The sequence below is a fragment of the Hyla sarda genome, chromosome 2 (genome assembly GCF_029499605.1).
Source record: "Hyla sarda isolate aHylSar1 chromosome 2, aHylSar1.hap1, whole genome shotgun sequence".
In the NCBI taxonomy this organism is placed as follows: Eukaryota; Metazoa; Chordata; class Amphibia; order Anura; family Hylidae; genus Hyla; species Hyla sarda.
In genome coordinates, this window is record NC_079190.1 from 3072455 (window position 1) to 3095402 (window position 22948).

The following is a 22948-nucleotide window of genomic DNA, read 5'->3' on the forward strand; positions in this document are numbered from 1 at the left end:
TACACACCGTGATGTCACAGTACAGGGATAATACACACAGTGATGTCACAGTACAGGGATAATACACACAGTGATGTCACAGTACAGGGATAATACACACAGTGATGTCACAGTACAGGGATAAAACACACAGTGATGTCACAGTACAGAGATAATACACACAGTGATGTCACAGTACAGGGATAATACAAATAGTGATGTCAAAGTACAGGGATAATACACAGTGATGTCACAGTACAGAGATAATACACAGTGATGTCACAGTACAGGGATAATACACAGTGATGTCACAGTACAGGGATAATACACACAGTGATGTCACAGTACAGGGATAATACACACAGTGATGTCACAGTACAGGGATAATACACACATTGATGTCACAGTACAAGGATAATATATACAGTGATGTCACAGTACAGGGATAATACAAATAGTGATGTCAAAGTACAGGGATAATACACAGTGATGTCACAGTACAGAGATAATACACAGTGATGTCACAGTACAGGGATAATACACAGTGATGTCACAGTACAGGGATAATACACACAGTGATGTCACAGTACAGGAATAATACACAGTGATGTCTCAGTACAGGGATAATACACAGTGATGTCACAGTACAGGGATAATACACAGTGATGTCACAGTACAGGGATAATAAACAGTGATGTCACAGTACAGGGATAATACACACAGTGATGTCACAGTACAGGGATAATACACACAGTGATGTCACAGTAGAGGGATAATACACACAGTGATGTCACAGTACAGAGATAATACCAATAGTGATGTCAAAGTACAGGGATAATACACAGTAATGTCACAGTACAGAGATAATACACAGTGATGTCACAATACAGGGATAATACACAGTGATGTCACAGTACAGGGATAATACACAGTGATATCACAGTACAGGGATAATACACACAGTGATGTCTCAGTACAAGGATAATACACACAGTGATGTCACAGTACACGGATAATATACAGTGATGTCACAGTACAGGGATAATATACAGTGATGTCAAAGTACAGAGATAATACACAGTGATGTCACAGTACAGGAATAGTACACAGTGATGTCACAGTACAGGGATAATACACAGTGATGTCACAGTACAGGGATAATACACAGTGATGTCACAGTACAGGGATAATACACAGTGATGTCACAGTACAGGGATAATACACACAGTGATGTCACCGTACAGGGAGAATACACAGTTATGTCACAGTACAGGGAGAATACACACTGTGATGTCACAGTACAGGGATAATACACACAGTGATGTCACAGTACAGAGATAATACACACAGTGATGTCACAGTACAGGGATAATACACACAGTGATGTCACAGTACAGGGATAATACACAGTGATGTCACAGTACAGAGATAATACACAGTGATGTCACAGTACAGGGATAATACACAGTGATGTCACAGTACAGGGATAATGCACACAGTGATGTCACAGTACAGGGAGAATAAACACAGTGATGTCACAGTACAGGGAGAATACACACAGTTATGTCACAGTACAGGGAGAATACACACACTGATGTCACAGTACAGGGATAATACACACAGTGTTGTCACAGTACAGGGATAATACACAGTGATGTCACAGTACATGGATAATACACAGTGATGTCACAGTACAGGGATAATACACACAGTGATGTCACAGTACAGGGATAATACACAGTGATGTCACAGTACAGGGATAATGCACACAGTGATGTCACAGTACAGGGAGAATACACACAGTGATGTCACAGTACAGGGATAATACACACAGTGATGTCACAGTACAGGGATAATACACACAGTGTTGTCACAGTACATGGATAATACACAGTGATGTCACAGTACAGGGATAATATACAGTGATGTCACAGTACAGGGATAATACACAGTGATGTCACAGTACAGGGATATTACACAGTGATGTCACAGTACAGGGATAATGCACAGTGATGTCACAGTACAGGGATAATGCACAGTGATGTCACAGTACAGAGATAATACACAGTGATGTCACAGTATTGGGATAATACACAGTGATGTCACAGTACAGGGATAATACACAGTGATGTCACAGTACAGGGATAATACACAGTGATGTCACAGTACAGGGATAATACACACAGTGATGTCACAGTACAGGGATAATACACACAGTGATGTCACAGTACAGGGATAATACACAGTGATGTCACAGTACAGAGATAATACACAGTGATGTCACAGTACAGGGATAATACACAGTGATGTCACAGTACAGGGATAATGCACACAGTGATGTCACAGTACAGGGAGAATAAACACAGTGATGTCACAGTACAGGGAGAATACACACAGTTATGTCACAGTACAGGGAGAATACACACACTGATGTCACAGTACAGGGATAATACACACAGTGTTGTCACAGTACAGGGATAATACACAGTGATGTCACAGTACATGGATAATACACAGTGATGTCACAGTACAGGGATAATACACACAGTGATGTCACAGTACAGGGATAATACACAGTGATGTCACAGTACAGGGATAATGCACACAGTGATGTCACAGTACAGGGAGAATACACACAGTGATGTCACAGTACAGGGATAATACACACAGTGATGTCACAGTACAGGGATAATACACACAGTGTCGTCACAGTACATGGATAATACACAGTGATGTCATAGTACAGGGATAATATACAGTGATGTCACAGTACAGGGATAATACACAGTGATGTCACAGTACAGGGATATTACACAGTGATGTCACAGTACAGGGATAATGCACAGTGATGTCACAGTACAGGGATAATGCACAGTGATGTCACAGTACAGAGATAATACACAGTGATGTCACAGTATTGGGATAATACACAGTGATGTCACAGTACAGGGATAATACACAGTGATGTCACAGTACAGGGATAATACACAGTGATGTCACAGTACAGGGATAATACACACAGTGATGTCACAGTACAGGGATAATACACAGTGATGTCACAGTACAGGGATAATACACAGTGATGTCACAGTACAGGGATAATACACAGTGATGTCACAGTACAGAGATAATACACAGTGATGTCACAGTACAGGGATAATACACAGTGATGTCACAGTACAGGGATAATACACAGTGATGTCACAGTACAGGGATAATACACACAGTGATGTCACAGTACAGGGATAATACACACAGTGATGTCACAGTTCAGGGATAATACACAGTGATGTCACAGTACAGGGATAATATACACACTGATGTCACAGTACAGGGATAATACACAGTGATGTCACAGTACAGAGATAATACACACAGCGATGTCACAGTACAGGGATAATACACAGTGATGTCACAGTACAGAGATAATACACACAGTGATGTCACATTAAAGGGATAATACACAGTGATGTCACAGTACAGGGATAATACACACAGTGATGTCACAGTACAGGGATAATACTCAGTGATGTCACAGTACAGAGATAATATACACAGTGATTTCACAGTACAGGGATAATACACAGTGATGTCACAGTACAGAGATAATACACACAGTGATGTCACAGTACAGGGAGAATACACAGTGATATCACAGTACAGGGATAATACACACAGTGATGTCACAGTACAGGAATAATACACACAGTGATGTCACAGTAAAGGGAGAATACACAGTGATATCACAGTACAGGATAATATACACAGTGATGTCACAGTACAGGGATAATGCACACAGTGATGTCACAGTACAGGGAGAATACACACAGTGATGTCACAGTACAGGGATAATACACACAGTGTTGTCACAGTACATGGATAATACACAGTGATGTCACAGTACAGGGATAATATACAGTGATGTCACAGTACAGGGATAATACACAGTGATGTCACAGTACAGGGATATTACACAGTGATGTCACAGTACAGGGATAATACACAGTGATGTCACAGTACAGGGATAATGCACAGTGATGTCACAGTACAGAGATAATACACAGTGATGTCACAGTACAGGGATAATACACAGTGATGTCACAGTACAGGGATAATACACAGTGATGTTACAGTACAGGGATAATACACAGTGATGTCACAGTACAGGGATAATACACAGTGATGTCAAAGTACAGGGATAATACACAGTGATGTCACAGTACAGGGATAATACACACAGTGATGTCACAGTACAGGGATAATACACAGAGTGATGTCACAGTACAGGGATAATACACACAGTGATATCACAGTACAGGGATAATACCCAGTGATGTCACAGTACAGGGATAATATACACAGTGATGTCACAGTACAGGGATAATACACAGTGATGTCACAGTACAGAGATAATACACACAGTGATGTCACAGTACAGGGATAATACACAGTGATGTCACAGAACAGGGATAATACACACAGTGATGTCACAGTACAGGGATAATACTCAGTGATGTCACAGTACAGGGATAATACACAGTGATGTCACAGTACATGGATAATACACAGTGATGTCACAGTACAGGAATAATACACACAGTGATGTCACAGTACAGGGAGAATACACAGTGATATCACAGTACAGGGATAATATACACAGTGATATCACAGTACAGGGATAATATACACAGTGATGTCACAGTACAGGGATAATACACACAGTGATATCACAGTACAGGGATAATACACACAGTGATGTCACAGAACAGGGATAATACACAGTGATGTCACAGTACATGGATAATACACAGTGATGTCACAGTACAGGAATAATACACACAGTGATGTCACAGTTAAGGGATAATACACACAGTGTTGTCACAGTACAGGGATAATACACACAGTGATGTCACAGTACAGGGAGAATACACACAGTGATGTCACAGTACAGGGATAATACACACAGTGATGTCACAGTACAGGGAGAATACACACAGTGATGTCACAGTACAGGGAGAATACACACACTGATGTCACAGTACAGGGATAATACACACAGTGTTGTCACAGTACAGGGATAATACACAGTGATGTCACAGTACATGGATAATACACAGTGATGTCACAGTACAGGGATAATACACACAGTGTTGTCACAGTACAGGGATAATACACACAGTGATGTCACAGTACAGGGATAATACACAGTGATGTCACAGTACAGGGATAATGCACACAGTGATGTCACAGTACAGGGAGAATACACACAGTGATGTCACAGTACAGGGAGAATACACACAGTGATGTCACAGTACAGGGATAATACACACAGTGTTGTCACAGTACAGAGATAATACACAGTGATGTCACAGTACAGGGATAATATACAGTGATGTCACAGTACAGGGATAATACACAGTGATGTCACAGTACAGGGATATTACACAGTGATGTCACAGTACAGGGATAATACACAGTGATGTCACAGTACAGGGAGAATACACAGTGATATCACAGTACAGGATAATATACACAGTGATGTCACAGTACAGGGAGAATACACAGTGATATCACAGTACAGGGATAATACACAGTGATGTCACAGTACAGGGATAATACACAGTGATGTCACAGTACAGGCATAATACACACAGTTATATCACAGTACAGGGATAATACACACAGTGATGTCACAGTACAGGAATAATACACACAGTGATGTGACAGTACAGGGATAATACACACAGTGATGTCACAGTACAGGGATAATACACAGTGATGTCACAGTACTGGGATAATACACAGTGATGTCACAGTACAGGGATAATACACACAGTGATGTCACAGTACAGGGATAATACACACAGTGATGTCACAGTACAGGGATAATGCACACAGTGATGTCTCAGTACAGGAATAATGCACACAGTGATGTCACAGTACAGGGATAATACACACAGTGATGTCACAGTACAGGGATAATACACACAGTGATGTCACAGTACAGGGATAATACACAGTGATGTCACAGTACAGGGATAATATACACAGTGATGTCACAGTACAGGGATAATATACACAGTGATGTCACAGTACAGGGATAATACACAGTGATGTCACAGTACAGGGATAATACACACAGTAATGTCACAGTACAGGGATAATACACAGTGATGTCACAGTACAGGGATAATACACAGTAATGTCACATTACAGGGATAACATACAGTGATGTCACAATACAGGGATAATACACAGTGATGTCACAGTACAGGGATAATACACACAGTGATGTCACAGTACAGGGATAATACACAGTGATGTCACAGTACAGGTATAATACACACAGTGATGTCACAGTACAGAGATAATATACACAGTGATGTCACAGTACAGGAATAATACACAGTGATGTCACAGTACAGGAATAATACACAGTGATGTCACAGTACAGAGATAATACACACAGTGATGTCACAGTACAGAGATAATACACACAGTGATATCACAGTACAGGGAGAATACACAGTGATATCACAGTACAGGGATAACACACACAGTGATGTCCCAGTACAGGGATAATACACACAGTGATGTCACAGTACAGGGATAATACACAGTGATGTCACAGTACAGAGATAATACACACAGTGATGTCACAGTACAGGGAGAATATACAGTGATATCACAGTACAGGGATAATACACAGTGATGTCACAGTACAGGGATAATACACACAGTGATGTCACAGTACAGGAATAATACACACAGTGATGTCACAGTACAGGGAGAATACACAGTGATATCACAGTACAGGATAATATACACAGTGATGTCACAGTACAGGGATAATGCACACAGTGATGTCACAATACAGGGAGAATACACACAGTGATGTCACAGTACAGGGAGAATACACGCAGTGATGTCACAGTACAGGGATAATACACACAGTGTTGTCACAGTACATGGATAATACACAGTGATGTCACAGTACAGGAATAATATACAGTGATGTCACAGTACAGGGATAATACACAGTGATGTCACAGTACAGGGATATTACACAGTGATGTCACAGTACAGGGATAATACACAGTGATGTCACAGTACAGGGATAATGCACAGTGACGTCACAGTACAGAGATAATACACAGTGATGTCACAGTACAGGGATAATACACAGTGATGTCACAGTACAGGGATAATTCACAGTGATGTTACAGTACAGGGATAATACACAGTGATGTCACAGTACAGGGATAATATACAGGGATAATACACAGTGATGTCACAGTACAGGGATAATACACAGTGATGTCACAGTACAGGGATAATACACACAGCGATGTCACAGTACAGGGATAATACACACAGTGATGTCACAGTACAGGGATAATACACAGTAATGTCACAGTACAGGGATAATATACACAGTGATGTCACAGTACAGGGATAATACACAGTGATGTCACAGTACAGAGATAATACACACAGTGATGTCACAGTACAGGGATAATACACAGTGATGTCACAGAACAGGGATAATACACACAGTGATGTCACAGTACAGGGATAATACTCAGTGATGTCACAGTACAGAGATAATATACACAGTGATGTCACAGTACAGGAATAATACACACAGTGATGTCACAGTACAGGGAGAATACACAGTGATGTCACAGTACAGGGAGAATACACAGTGATATCACAGTACAGGGATAATACACACAGTGATGTCACAGTACAGGAATAATACACACAGTGATGTCACAGTACAGGGAGAATACACAGTGATATCACAGTACAGGATAATATACACAGTGATGTCACAGTACAGGGAGAATACACAGTGATATCACAGTACAGGATAATATACACAGTGATGTCACAGTACAGGGAGGATACACAGTGATATCACAGTACAGGGATAATATACACAGTGATATCACAGTACAGGGATAATACACACAGTGATGTCACAGTACAGGGATAATACACAGTGATGTCACAGTACATGGATAATACACAGTGATGTCACAGTACAGGGATAATACACACAGTGATGTCACAGTTCAGGGATAATACACACAGTGTTGTCACAGTACAGGGATAATACACACAGTGATGTCACAGTACAGGGAGAATACACACAGTGATGTCACAGTACAGGGAGAATACACACAGTGATGTCACAGTACAGGGAGAATACACACACTGATGTCACAGTACAGGGATAATACACACAGTGTTGTCACAGTACAGGGATAATACACAGTGATGTCACAGTACATGGATAATACACAGTGATGTCACAGTACAGGGATAATACACACAGTGTTGTCACAGTACAGGGATAATACACACAGTGATGTCACAGTACAAGGATAATACACAGTGATGTCACAGTACAGGGATAATGCACACAGTGATGTCACAGTACAGGGAGAATACACACAGTGATGTCACAGTACAGGGAGAATACACACAGTGTTGTCACAGTACAGGGATAATACACACAGTGATGTCACAGTACAGGGATAATACACAGTGATGTCACAGTACAGGGATAATGCACACAGTGATGTCACAGTACAGGGAGAATACACACAGTGATGTCACAGTACAGGGAGAATACACACAGTGATGTCACAGTACAGGGATAATACACACAGTGTTGTCACAGTACAGAGATAATACACAGTGATGTCACAGTACAGGGATAATATACAGTGATGTCACAGTACAGGGATAATACACAGTGATGTCACAGTACAGGGATATTACACAGTGATGTCACAGTACAGGGATAATACACAGTGATGTCACAGTACAGGGAGAATACACAGTGATATCACAGTACAGGATAATATACACAGTGATGTCACAGTACAGGGAGAATACACAGTGATATCACAGTACAGGGATAATACACAGTGATGTCACAGTACAGGGATAATACACAGTGATGTCACAGTACAGGCATAATACACACAGTTATATCACAGTACAGGGATAATACACACAGTGATGTCACAGTACAAGGATAATACACACAGTGATGTCACAGTACAGGAATAATACACACAGTGATGTGACAGTACAGGGATAATACACACAGTGATGTCACAGTACAGGGATAATACACAGTGATGTCACAGTACTGGGATAATACACAGTGATGTCACAGTACAGGGATAATACACACAGTGATGTCACAGTACAGGGATAATACACACAGTGATGTCACAGTACAGGGATAATGCACACAGTGATGTCTCAGTACAGGAATAATGCACACAGTGATGTCACAGTACAGGGATAATACACACAGTGATGTCACAGTACAGGGATAATACACACAGTGATGTCACAGTACAGGGATAATACACAGTGATGTCACAGTACAGGGATAATATACACAGTGATGTCACAGTACAGGGATAATATACACAGTGATGTCACAGTACAGGGATAATACACAGTGATGTCACAGTACAGGGATAATACACACAGTAATGTCACAGTACAGGGATAATACACAGTGATGTCACAGTACAGGGATAATACACAGTAATGTCACAGTACAGGGATAACATACAGTGATGTCACAATACAGGGATAATACACAGTGATGTCACAGTACAGGGATAATACACAGTGATGTCACAGTACAGGTATAATACACACAGTGATGTCACAGTACAGAGATAATATACACAGTGATGTCACAGTACAGGAATAATACACAGTGATGTCACAGTACAGGAATAATACACAGTGATGTCACAGTACAGAGATAATACACAAAGTGATGTCACAGTACAGAGATAATACACACAGTGATATCACAGTACAGGGAGAATACACAGTGATATCACAGTACAGGGATAACACACACAGTGATGTCCCAGTACAGGGATAATACACACAGTGATGTCACAGTACAGGGATAATACACAGTGATGTCACAGTACAGAGATAATACACACAGTGATGTCACAGTACAGGGAGAATATACAGTGATATCACAGTACAGGGATAATACACAGTGATGTCACAGTACAGGGATAATACACACAGTGATGTCACAGTACAGGAATAATACACACAGTGATGTCACAGTACAGGGAGAATACACAGTGATATCACAGTACAGGATAATATACACAGTGATGTCACAGTACAGGGATAATGCACACAGTGATGTCACAATACAGGGAGAATACACACAGTGATGTCACAGTACAGGGAGAATACACGCAGTGATGTCACAGTACAGGGATAATACACACAGTGTTGTCACAGTACATGGATAATACACAGTGATGTCACAGTACAGGAATAATATACAGTGATGTCACAGTACAGGGATAATACACAGTGATGTCACAGTACAGGGATATTACACAGTGATGTCACAGTACAGGGATAATACACAGTGATGTCACAGTACAGGGATAATGCACAGTGACGTCACAGTACAGAGATAATACACAGTGATGTCACAGTACAGGGATAATACACAGTGATGTCACAGTACAGGGATAATTCACAGTGATGTTACAGTACAGGGATAATACACAGTGATGTCACAGTACAGGGATAATATACAGGGATAATACACAGTGATGTCACAGTACAGGGATAATACACAGTGATGTCACAGTACAGGGATAATACACACAGCGATGTCACAGTACAGGGATAATACACACAGTGATGTCACAGTACAGGGATAATACACAGTAATGTCACAGTACAGGGATAATATACACAGTGATGTCACAGTACAGGGATAATACACAGTGATGTCACAGTACAGAGATAATACACACAGTGATGTCACAGTACAGGGATAATACACAGTGATGTCACAGAACAGGGATAATACACACAGTGATGTCACAGTACAGGGATAATACTCAGTGATGTCACAGTACAGAGATAATATACACAGTGATGTCACAGTACAGGAATAATACACACAGTGATGTCACAGTACAGGGAGAATACACAGTGATGTCACAGTACAGGGAGAATACACAGTGATATCACAGTACAGGGATAATACACACAGTGATGTCACAGTACAGGAATAATACACACAGTGATGTCACAGTACAGGGAGAATACACAGTGATATCACAGTACAGGATAATATACACAGTGATGTCACAGTACAGGGAGAATACACAGTGATATCACAGTACAGGATAATATACACAGTGATGTCACAGTACAGGGAGGATACACAGTGATATCACAGTACAGGGATAATATACACAGTGATATCACAGTACAGGGATAATACACACAGTGATGTCACAGTACAGGGATAATACACAGTGATGTCACAGTACATGGATAATACACAGTGATGTCACAGTACAGGGATAATACACACAGTGATGTCACAGTTCAGGGATAATACACACAGTGTTGTCACAGTACAGGGATAATACACACAGTGATGTCACAGTACAGGGAGAATACACACAGTGATGTCACAGTACAGGGAGAATACACACAGTGATGTCACAGTACAGGGAGAATACACACACTGATGTCACAGTACAGGGATAATACACACAGTGTTGTCACAGTACAGGGATAATACACAGTGATGTCACAGTACATGGATAATACACAGTGATGTCACAGTACAGGGATAATACACACAGTGTTGTCACAGTACAGGGATAATACACACAGTGATGTCACAGTACAAGGATAATACACAGTGATGTCACAGTACAGGGATAATGCACACAGTAATGTCACAGTACAGGGAGAATACACACAGTGATGTCACAGTACAGGGAGAATACACACAGTGATGTCACAGTACAGGGATAATACACACAGTGTTGTCACAGTACAGAGATAATACACAGTGATGTCACAGTACAGGGATAATATACAGTGATGTCACAGTACAGGGATAATACACAGTGATGTCACAGTACAGGGATATTACACAGTGATGTCACAGTACAGGGATAATACACAGTGATGTCACAGTACAGGGAGAATACACAGTGATATCACAGTACAGGATAATATACACAGTGATGTCACAGTACAGTGAGAATACACAGTGATATCACAGTACAGGGATAATATACACAGTGATGTCACAGTACAGGGATAATATACACAGTGATGTCACAGTACAGGGATAATACACACAGTTATATCACAGTACAGGGATAATACACACAGTGATGTCACAGTACAAGGATAATACACACAGTGATGTCACAGTACAGGAATAATACACACAGTGATGTGACAGTACAGGGATAATACACACAGTGATGTCACAGTACAGGGATATTACACACAGTGATGTCACAGTACAGGGATAATACACAGTGATGTCACAGTACTGGGATAATACACAGTGATGTCACAGTACAGGGATAATACACACAGTGATGTCACAGTACAGGGATAATACACACAGTGATGTCACAGTACAGGGATAATACACACAGTGATGTCTCAGTACAGGGATAATGCACACAGTGATGTCTCAGTACAGGAATAATGCACACAGTGATGTCACAGTACAGGGATAATACACACAGTGATGTCACAGTACAGGGATAATACACGCAGTGATGTCACAGTACAGGGATAATACACAGTGATGTCACAGTACAGGGATAATATACACAGTGATGTCACAGTACAGGGATAATATACACAGTGATGTCACAGTACAGGGATAATACACAGTGATGTCACAGTACAGGGATAATACACACAGTAAGGTCACAGTACAGGGATAATACACAGTGATGTCACAGTACAGGGATAATACACAGTGATGTCACAGTACAGGGATAATATACAGTGATGTCACAATACAGGGATAATACACAGTGATGTCACAGTACAGGGATAATACACACAGTGATGTCACAGTACAGGGATAATACACAGTGATGTCCCAGTACAGGGATAATACACACAGTGATGTCACAGTACAGAGATAATATACACAGTGATGTCACAGTACAGGAATAATACACAGTGATGTCACAGTACAGGAATAATACACAGTGATGTCACAGTACAGAGATAATACACACAGTGATGTCACAGTACAGAGATAATACACACAGTGATGTCACAGTACAGAGATAATACACACAGTGATATCACAGTACAGGGAGAATACACAGTGATATCACAGTACAGGGATAATATACAGTGATGTCACAGTACAGGGATAATACACAGTGATGTTACAGTACAGGGATAATACACACAGTGATGTCCCAGTACAGGGATAATACACACAGTGATGTCACAGTACAGGAATAATACACACAGTGATGTCACAGTACAGGGATAATACACAGTGATGTCACAGTACAAGGATAACACACAGTGATGTCACAGTACAGGGATAATACACAGTGATGTCACAGTACAGGGATAATACACACAGTGATGTCACAGTAAAGGGATAATACACACAGTGATGTCACAGTACAGAGATAATACACAGTGATGTCACAGTACAGGGATAATACACAGTGATGTCACAGTACAGGGATAATACACAGTGATGTCACAGTACAGAGATAATGCACAGTGATGTCACAGTACAGGGATAATACACAGTGATGTCACAGTACAGGGATAATACACAGTGATGTCACAGTACAGAGATAATGCACAGTGATGTCACAGTACAGGGATAATACATATAATAGTTATGTAACAAGTTACCCTGAGATTCCCTTTAGATTTTCTCCCCCTTTCCCTGTGTATACAGTGGGGCCCCTTTATCCCCCCCCCCCTTTCCCTGTGTATAGAGTGGGGCCCCCTTTATCCGCCCCCTTTCCCTGTGTATACAGTAGGCCCCCTTTATTTTCTCCTCCCCTTTCCCTGTGTATACAGTAGGGCCCCCTCTAGTTTTCCCCTCCCCCTTTCCCTGTGTATACAGTAGGGCCCCCTTTATTTTCTCCTCCCCTTTCTCTGTGTATACACTAGGGCCCCCTTTAGTTTTCCCCTCCTCCTTTCCCTGTGTATACAGTAGGGCCCCCTTTAGTTTTCCCCTCCTCCTTTCCCTGTGTATACAGTAGGGCCCCCTTTAGTTTTCCCCTCCTCCTTTCCCTGTGTATATAGTAGGGCACCCTTTAGTTTTCCCCTCCCCCTTTCCCTGTGTATACAGTAGGGCCCCTTTAGTTTTCCCCTCCCCTTTCCCTGTGTATACAGAGGGGCCCCTTTAGTCCCCCCCCCCCTTTCCCTGTGTATACAGTAGGGCCCCCTTTATTTTCTCCTCCCCCTTCCCCTGTGTATACAGTAGGGCCCCCTTTATTTTCCCCTCCCCCTTTCCCTGTGTATACAGTAGGGCCCCCTTTAGTTTTCCCCTCCCCCTTTCCCTGTGTATATAGTAGGGCACCCTTTAGTTTTCCCCTCCCCCTTTCCCTGTGTATACAGTAGGGCCCCCTCTAGTTTTCCCCTCCCCATTTCCCTGTGTATACAGTAGGACCCCCTTTAGTTTTCCCCTCCCCCTTTCCCTGTGTATATAGTAGGGCCCCCTTTAGTTTTCCCCTCCCCCTTTCCCTGTGTATATAGTAGGGCCCCCTTTAGTTTTCCCCTCCCCCTTTCCCTGTGTATATAGTAGGGCACCCTTTAGTTTTCCCCTTCCCCTTTCCCTGTGTATACAGTAGGGCCCCTTTAGTTTTCCCCTCCCCCTTTCCCTGTGTATACAGAGGGGCCCCTTTAGTCCCCCCCCCCTTTCCCTGTGTAAACAGTAGGGCCCCCTTTAGTTTCCCCTCCCCCTTTCTCTGTGTATACAGTAGGGCCCCCTTTAGTTTTCCCCTCCCCCTTTCCCTGTGTATACAGTAGGGCCCCCTTTAGTTTTCCCCTCCCCCTTTCCCTGTATATACTGCGGGGCCCTTCCCCTCCCCCTTTCCCTGTATATACTGCGAGGCCCCTTTATTTTCCCCTCCCCCTTTCTCTGTATATACTGTGGGGCCCTTCCCCTCCCCCTTTCCCTGTGTATACAGAGGGGATCTCACAGTGAACGGCAGCGTTGCGCTCAGTGCTGACACCTTGTGGTCACTTCAGTTCTTACCGGAGCTGCAGATGGGATTTTTTCGCTTTTCACCTGTTACAAGATGTGAAAAAAAAAAACTCCATCATTTTCTGATAAGGTGAAATCCAGTAACACAGGACAGATATACGGCTCCTATAGAGAGATCAATTACTCCAGTTATTTCTAAATGTCATTGTACATACTGTAGCTAGTCCTGATCTCAGCTGAGAAGTGATACAATTGTATCCAGTCTAGACAATGCTCTGTGAGCTAAACATCCTGGACTCCAGACTGATACATTGTACATAGCTAGTCCTGATCTCAGCTGAGAAGTGATACAATTGTACCCAGTCTAGACAATGCTCTGTGAGCTAAACATCCTGGACCCCAGACTGATACATTGTACATAGCTAGTCCTGATCTCAGCTGAGAAGTGATACAATTGTATCCAGTCTAGACAATGCTCTGTGAGCTAAACATCCTGGACTCCAGACTGATACATTGTACATAGCTAGTCCTGATCTCAGCTGAGAAGTGATACAATTGTACCCAGTCTAGACAATGCTCTGTGAGCTAAACATCCTGGACTCCAGACTGATACATTGTACATAGCTAGTCCTGATCTCAGCTGAGAAGTGATACAATTGTATCCAGTCTAGACAATGCTCTGTGAGCTAAACATCCAGGACTCCAGCCTGATACATTGTACATAGCTAGTCCTGATCTCAGCTGAGAAGTGATACAATTATATCCAGTCTAGACAATGCTCTGTGAGCTAAACATCCAGGACTCCAGCCTGATACATTGTACATAGCTAGTCCTGATCTCAGCTGAGAAGTGATACAATTGTATCCAGTCTAGACAATGCTCTGTGAGCTAAACATCCAGGACTCCAGCCTTATACATTGTACATAGCTAGTCCTGATCTCAGCTGAGAAGTGATACAATTATATCCAGTCTAGACAATGCTCTGTGAGCTAAACATCCTGGACCCCAGACTGATACATTGTACATAGCTAGTCCTGCTCTCAGCTGAGAAGTGTTACAATTGTATCCAGTCTAGACAATGCTCTGTGAGCTAAACATCCTGGACTCCAGACTGATACATTGTACATAGCTAGTCCTGCTCTCAGCTGAGAAGTGATACAATTGTATCCAGTCTAGACAATGCTCTGTGAGCTAAACATCCAGGACTCCAGCCTGATACATTGTACATACCTAGTCCTGCCCTCAGCTGATAAATGATACAATTGTATCCAGCCTAGACAATGCTCTGTGAGCTAAACATCCTGGACTCCAGACTGATACATTGTATATAGCTAGTCCTGCTTTCAGCTGAGAAGTGATACAATTGTATCCAGTCTAGACAATGCTCTGTGAGCTAAACATCCTGGACTCCAGACTGATACATTGTATATAGCTAGTCCTGCTTTCAGCTGAGAAGTGATACAATTGTATCCAGTCTAGACAATGCTCTGTGAGCTAAACATCCTGAACTCTAGACTGATACATTGTACATAGCTAGTCCTGCCCTCAGCTGAGAAGTGATACAATTGTATCCAGTCTAGATAATGCTCTGTGAGCTAAACATCCTGGACTCCAGACTGATACATTGTACATAGCTAGTCCTGCCCTCAGCTGAGAAGTGATACAATTGTATCCAGTCTAGACAATGCTCTGTGAGCTAAACATCCTGGACCCCAGACTGATACATTGTACATAGCTAGTCCTGCTCTCAGCTGAGAAGTGATACAATTGTATCCAGTCTAGACAATGCTCTGTGAGCTAAACATCCTGGACCCCAGACTGATACATTGTACATAGCTAGTCCTGCCCTCAGCTGAGAAGTGATACAATTGTATCCAGTCTAGACAATGCTCTGTGAGCTAAACATCCTGGACCCCAGACTGATACATTGTACATAGCTAGTCCTGCCCTCAGCTGAGAAGTGATACAATTGTATCCAGTCTAGACAATGCTCTGTGAGCTAAACATCCTGGACTCCAGACTGATACATTGTACATAGCTAGTCCTGCTCCCAGCTGAGAAGTGATACAATTGTATCCAGTCTAGACAATGCTCTGTGAGCTAAACATCCTGCACCCCAGACTGATACATTGTATATAGCTATTCCTGCTCTCAGCTGAGAAGTGATACAATTGTATCCAGTCTAGACAATGCTCTGTGAGCTAAACATCCTGGACTCCAGACTGATACATTGTACATAGCTAGTCCTGCTCCCAGCTGAGAAGTGATACAATTGTATCCAGTCTAAACAATGCTCTGTGAGCTAAACATCCTGCACCCCAGACTGATACATTGTATATAGCTATTCCTGCTCTCAGCTGAGAAGTGATACAATTGTATCCAGTCTAGACAATGCTCTGTGAGCTAAACATCCTGCACCCCAGACTGATACATTGTATATAGCTATTCCTGCTCTCAGCTGAGAAGATACAATTGTATCCAGTCTAGACAATGCTCTGTGAGCTAAACCTCCTGGACTCCAGACTGATACATTGTACATAGCTCGTCCTGCTCTCAGCTGAGAAGTGATACAATTGTATCCAGTCTAGACAATGCTCTGTGAGCTAAACCTCCTGGACCCCAGACTGATACATTGTACATAGCTCGTCCTGCTCTCAGCTGAGAAGTGATACAATTGTATCCAGTCTAGACAATGCTCTGTGAGCTAAACATCCTGGACTCCAGAATGATACATTGTACATAGCTAGTCCTGCTCTCAGCTGTATCCAGTTTAGACAATGCTCTGTGAGCTAAACATCCTGGACTCCAGACTGATACATTGTACATAGCTAGTCCTGCTCTCAGCTGTATCCAGTCTAGACAATGCTCTGTGAGCTAAACATCCTGGACTCCAGACTGATACACTGTACATAGCTCGTCCTGCTCTCAGCTGTATCCAGTCTAGACAATGCTCTGTGAGCTAAACATCCTGGACTCCAGACTGATACATTGTACATAGCTAGTCCTGCTCTCAGCTGTATCCAGTCTAGACAATGCTCTGTGAGCTAAACATCCTTAACTCCAGACTGATACATTGTACATATCTAGTCCTGCTCTCAGATGAGAAGTGATACAATTGTATCCAGTCTAGACAATGCTCTGTGAGCTAAACATCCTGGACTCCAGACTGATACATTGTACATAGCTAGTCCTGCTCTCAGCTGAGAAGTGATACAATTGTATCCAGTCTAGACAATGCTCTGTGAGCTAAACATCCTGGACCCCAGACTGATACATTGTACATAGCTAGTCCTGCCCTCAGCTGAGAAGTGATACAATTGTATCCAGTCTAGACAATGCTCTGTGAGCTAAACATCCTGGACTCCAGACTGATACATTGTACATAGCTAGTCCTGCTCCCAGCTGAGAAGTGATACAATTGTATCCAGTCTAGACAATGCCCTGTGAGCTAAACATCCTGCACCCCAGACTGATACATTGTATATAGCTATTCCTGCTCTCAGCTGAGAAGTGATACAATTGTATCCAGTCTAGACAATGCTCTGTGAGCTAAACATCCTGGACTCCAGACTGATACATTGTACACAGCTTGTCCTGCTTTCAGCTGAGAAGTGATACAATTGTATTCAGTCTAGACAATGCTCTGTGAGCTAAACATCCTGGACTCCAGACTGATACATTGTACATAGCTAGTCCTGCTGTCAGCTGAGAAGATACAATTGTATCCAGTCTAGACAATGCTCTGTGAGCTAAACATCCTGGACTCCAGACTGATACATTGTACATAGCTAGTCCTGCGCTCAGCTGAGAAGTGATACAATTGTATCCAGTCTAGACAATGCTCTGTGAGCTAAACATCCTGGACTCCAGACTGATACATTGTACACAGCTTGTCCTGCTCTCAGCTGAGAAGTGATACAATTGTATTCAGTCTAGACAATGCTCTGTGAGCTAAACATCCTGGACTCCAGACTGATACATTGTACATAGCTAGTCCTGCTCTCAGCTGAGAAGATACAATTGTATCCAGTCTAGACAATGCTCTGTGAGCTAAACATCCTGGACTCCAGACTGATACATTGTACATAGCTAGTCCTGCGCTCAGCTGAGAAGTGATACAATTGTATCCAGTCTAGACAATGCTCTGTGAGCTAAACATCCTGGACTCCAGACTGATACATTGTACATAGCTAGTCCTGCTCTCAGCTGAGAAGTGATACAATTGTATCCAGTCTAGACAATGCTCTGTGAGCTAAACCTCCTGGACTCCAGACTGATACATTGTACATAGCTCGTCCTGCTCTCAGCTGAGAAGTGATACAATTGTATCCAGTCTAGACAATGCTCTGTGAGCTAAACATCCTGGACTCCAGACTGATACATTGTACATAGCTAGTCCTGCTCTCAGCTGTATCCAGTTTAGACAATGCTCTGTGAGCTAAACATCCTGGACTCCAGACTGATACATTGTACATAGCTAGTCCTGCTCTCAGCTGTATCCAGTTTAGACAATGCTCTGTGAGCTAAACATCCTGGACTCCAGACTGATACATTGTACATAGCTAGTCCTGCCCTCAGCTGAGAAGATACAATTGTATCCAGTCTAGACAATGCTCTGTGAGCTAAACATCCTGGACCCCAGACTGATACATTGTACATAGCTAGTCCTGCTCTCAGCTGAGAAGTGATACAATTGTATCCAGTCTAGACAATGCTCTGTGAGCTAAACATCCTGGACCCCAGACTGACACATTGTACATAGCTAGTCCTGGCCCCTGTCCTCCAGTCCTCGGGGGCACTCACCTCCCAGGTAGGCACAGTTGTAGTAGCTGCAGTGCTGCCCCGTGCTCCGCAGGACATACGAGTTGTCGGACTTTTTTATGGCGTAGAACATCTCAGTTATGGGGATCAGGACTTCTTCCTCTTTGAAGTCGGAGAAGGTGTCGATGTTCACCCCGAAGCAGCTGAAGATGGTGAACTGGGTTCTGGTTCCGAACCTCTGCGACGTTTTCTGGTTTAGAGATGATGACGCGAAATGGCCGAAGCGGACGTCAGAGGACATGTTCTTGTACGTCATCCAGGACCCCCGGTACACCTGGGACCTCTCCTCACATCTGGGGCCACCACCCAACACCTGCATGGCCCTGGTGAGATAGTAGTGGAGAGCCTTGAAGTGGAACCCGTCCATGTAGTGGTCCCGGGAGCGGCCGGCGATGGAGACGTTGCGGTTCAGCTCCTTATATATGGGGTAGGGGCTCTCCTTAGTGTACAGGATCACCGCTATCCCATACTCATCCCTAAAGTCCGGCGGGAAGACACTGTACGGCTTTATCCTCACCCACGTCTGCTCTGCCAAAAACCACATCACAGAAAATGGTTTGTACTTCTTCTCCTCAGCCAAAATATTCCGGATCTCACTCTCCATCTGCCGTGTGCACCCGAGGTACTGATCATCAAAGGAGTCCGCCATCAGACTGAGGTCCACCGCCCAACAGGAGCTCTGCATAGATATGACATAGATAGATAGATAGATATGAGATAGATAGATATGAGATAGATATGAGATAGATAGATATGAGATAGATATGAGATAGATAGATATGAGATAGATATGAGATAGATAGATAGATAGATAGATAGATATGAGATAGATAGATAGATAGATAGATATGAGATAGATAGATATGAGATAGATAGATAGATAGATATGAGATAGATAGATATGAGTTAGATAGATAGATATGAGATAGATAGATATGAGATAGATAGATAAATATGAGATAAATAAATATGAGATAGATAGATAGATAGATATGAGATAGATAAATATGAGATAGATAGATAGATAGATAGATAGATAGATATGTGATTGATAGATAGATAAATATGAGATAGATAGATAGATAGATAGATAGATATGTGATAGTAGATATGAGATAGATAGATATGAGATGGATAGATATGTGATTGATAGATAGATAGATAGATAAATATGAGATAGATAGTTAACTATGAGATAGATAGATAGATAGATATGAGATGGATAGATACCCTTAATAATGAGAACAGGTAGATGACTGTAAACACTTCCAGTAAATTCAGGATCATTGTCCTCTCATGAGGAGAATATAATGGAGCTGAATCGTATGATTTGTGCTGCGAGATTCAAAATACGACAAACTGATTAAATGCTTATATATCGATTTATATAATTATACTGATTATAGACTGATTATACTGATTATAGACTGATTATACTGATTATAAACTGATTATAGACTGATTATATTGATTATAAACTAATAACACTGATTATACTGATCATATACTGATTACAGACTGATTGTACTGATTATAGACAGACTAAAATGATTATACTTATTACATACTGATTACAGACCGATTGTACTGATTATAGACTGACTACACTGATTATAAACTGATGCCACTGATTACAGACTGATTATACTGATCATATACTGATTACAGACTGATTGTACTGATTATAGACAGACTAAAATGATTATACTGATTACACACTGATTACAGACTGATTGTACTGATTATAGACTGAATACACTGATTATAGACTGATTATGCTGATTATAGTCTGACTACATTGATTATAAACTGAAGCCACTGATTACAGACTGATTAAACTGATTATAGTCTGACTACACTGATTAGAAACTGATGCCACTGATTACAGACTGTTTATAGACTGATACCACTGATTACAGACTGATTATACTGATTGTAGACTTATGCCACTCATTATAGTCTGAATATACTGATTATATACTGACTACACTGTTTATAAACTGATGCCACTGATTACAGACTGATTATACTGATAATAGACTGATGCCACTGATTATAGACTGATGACACTGATTACACTGATTATAGACTGATGACACTGATTATAGACTGTTTACACTAATTACACTGATTATAGACTGATGACACTGATTATAGACTGATTATACTGATTATAGACTGATGACACTGATTACAGACTGATTGTGCTGAGTACAGACTGGTTACACTGATTATAGACTGATACCACTGATTATAGACTGATGACACTGATTATACACTGATGACACTGATTATAGACTGATGACACTAATTGCACTAATTATAGACTGATGACACTGATTATAATGACTATAGACTAATGACACTGATTATAGACTGATGACACTAATTACACTAATTATAGACTGATGACACTGATTACACTGATTACAGACTGATGACACTGATTATAGACTGATGACACTAATTACACTAATTATAGACTGATGACACTGATTACACTGATTATAGACTGATGACACACACTAATTACACTGATTATAATCTGATGACATCGATTATAGACTGATTATACTGATTATAGACTAATGATACTGATTATAGACTGATTACACTAATTATAGACTTATGACACTGATTACACTGATTATAGACTGATGACACTGATTATAGACTGATGACACTAATTACACTAATTATAGACTGATGACACTGATTACACTGATTATAGACTGATGACACACACTAATTACACTGATTATAGACTGATGACATTGATTATAGACTGATTATACTGATTATAGACTAATGATACTGATTATAGACTGATGACACTGATTATAGACTGATTACACACATTAATTACACTGATATTAGACTGATGACATTGATTATAGACTGATTATACTGATTATAGACTAATGATACTGATTATAGACTAATGATACTGATTATAGACTGATGACACTAATCACACTGATTATAGACTGATGACACTAATTACAGCAATGATAGACTGATGACACAAAATACACTGATTATAGACTGATGACACAAATTACACTGATTATAGACTGATGACACTAATCACACTGA

The 22948-nt window shown here is 41.4% G+C and overlaps 1 protein-coding gene across 2 annotated transcripts in view; it reads right to left on the minus strand.

The window, feature by feature from the left end:
• LOC130357559 (ecto-ADP-ribosyltransferase 5-like) overlaps window positions 1-22948 on the minus strand; it is a 54316-nt gene that overhangs the window by 25253 nt on the left and 6115 nt on the right. For both annotated transcript variants that reach the window (XM_056560259.1, XM_056560260.1), the window contains exons 2-4: window positions 21083-21187; window positions 19835-20531; window positions 15083-15115 (exon numbers count right to left, since the gene is read on the minus strand). In XM_056560259.1, the coding sequence (XP_056416234.1) occupies window positions 15083-15115; window positions 19835-20531; window positions 21083-21187 (835 nt within the window). The remainder of the gene's footprint in view (window positions 1-15082; window positions 15116-19834; window positions 20532-21082; window positions 21188-22948) is intronic.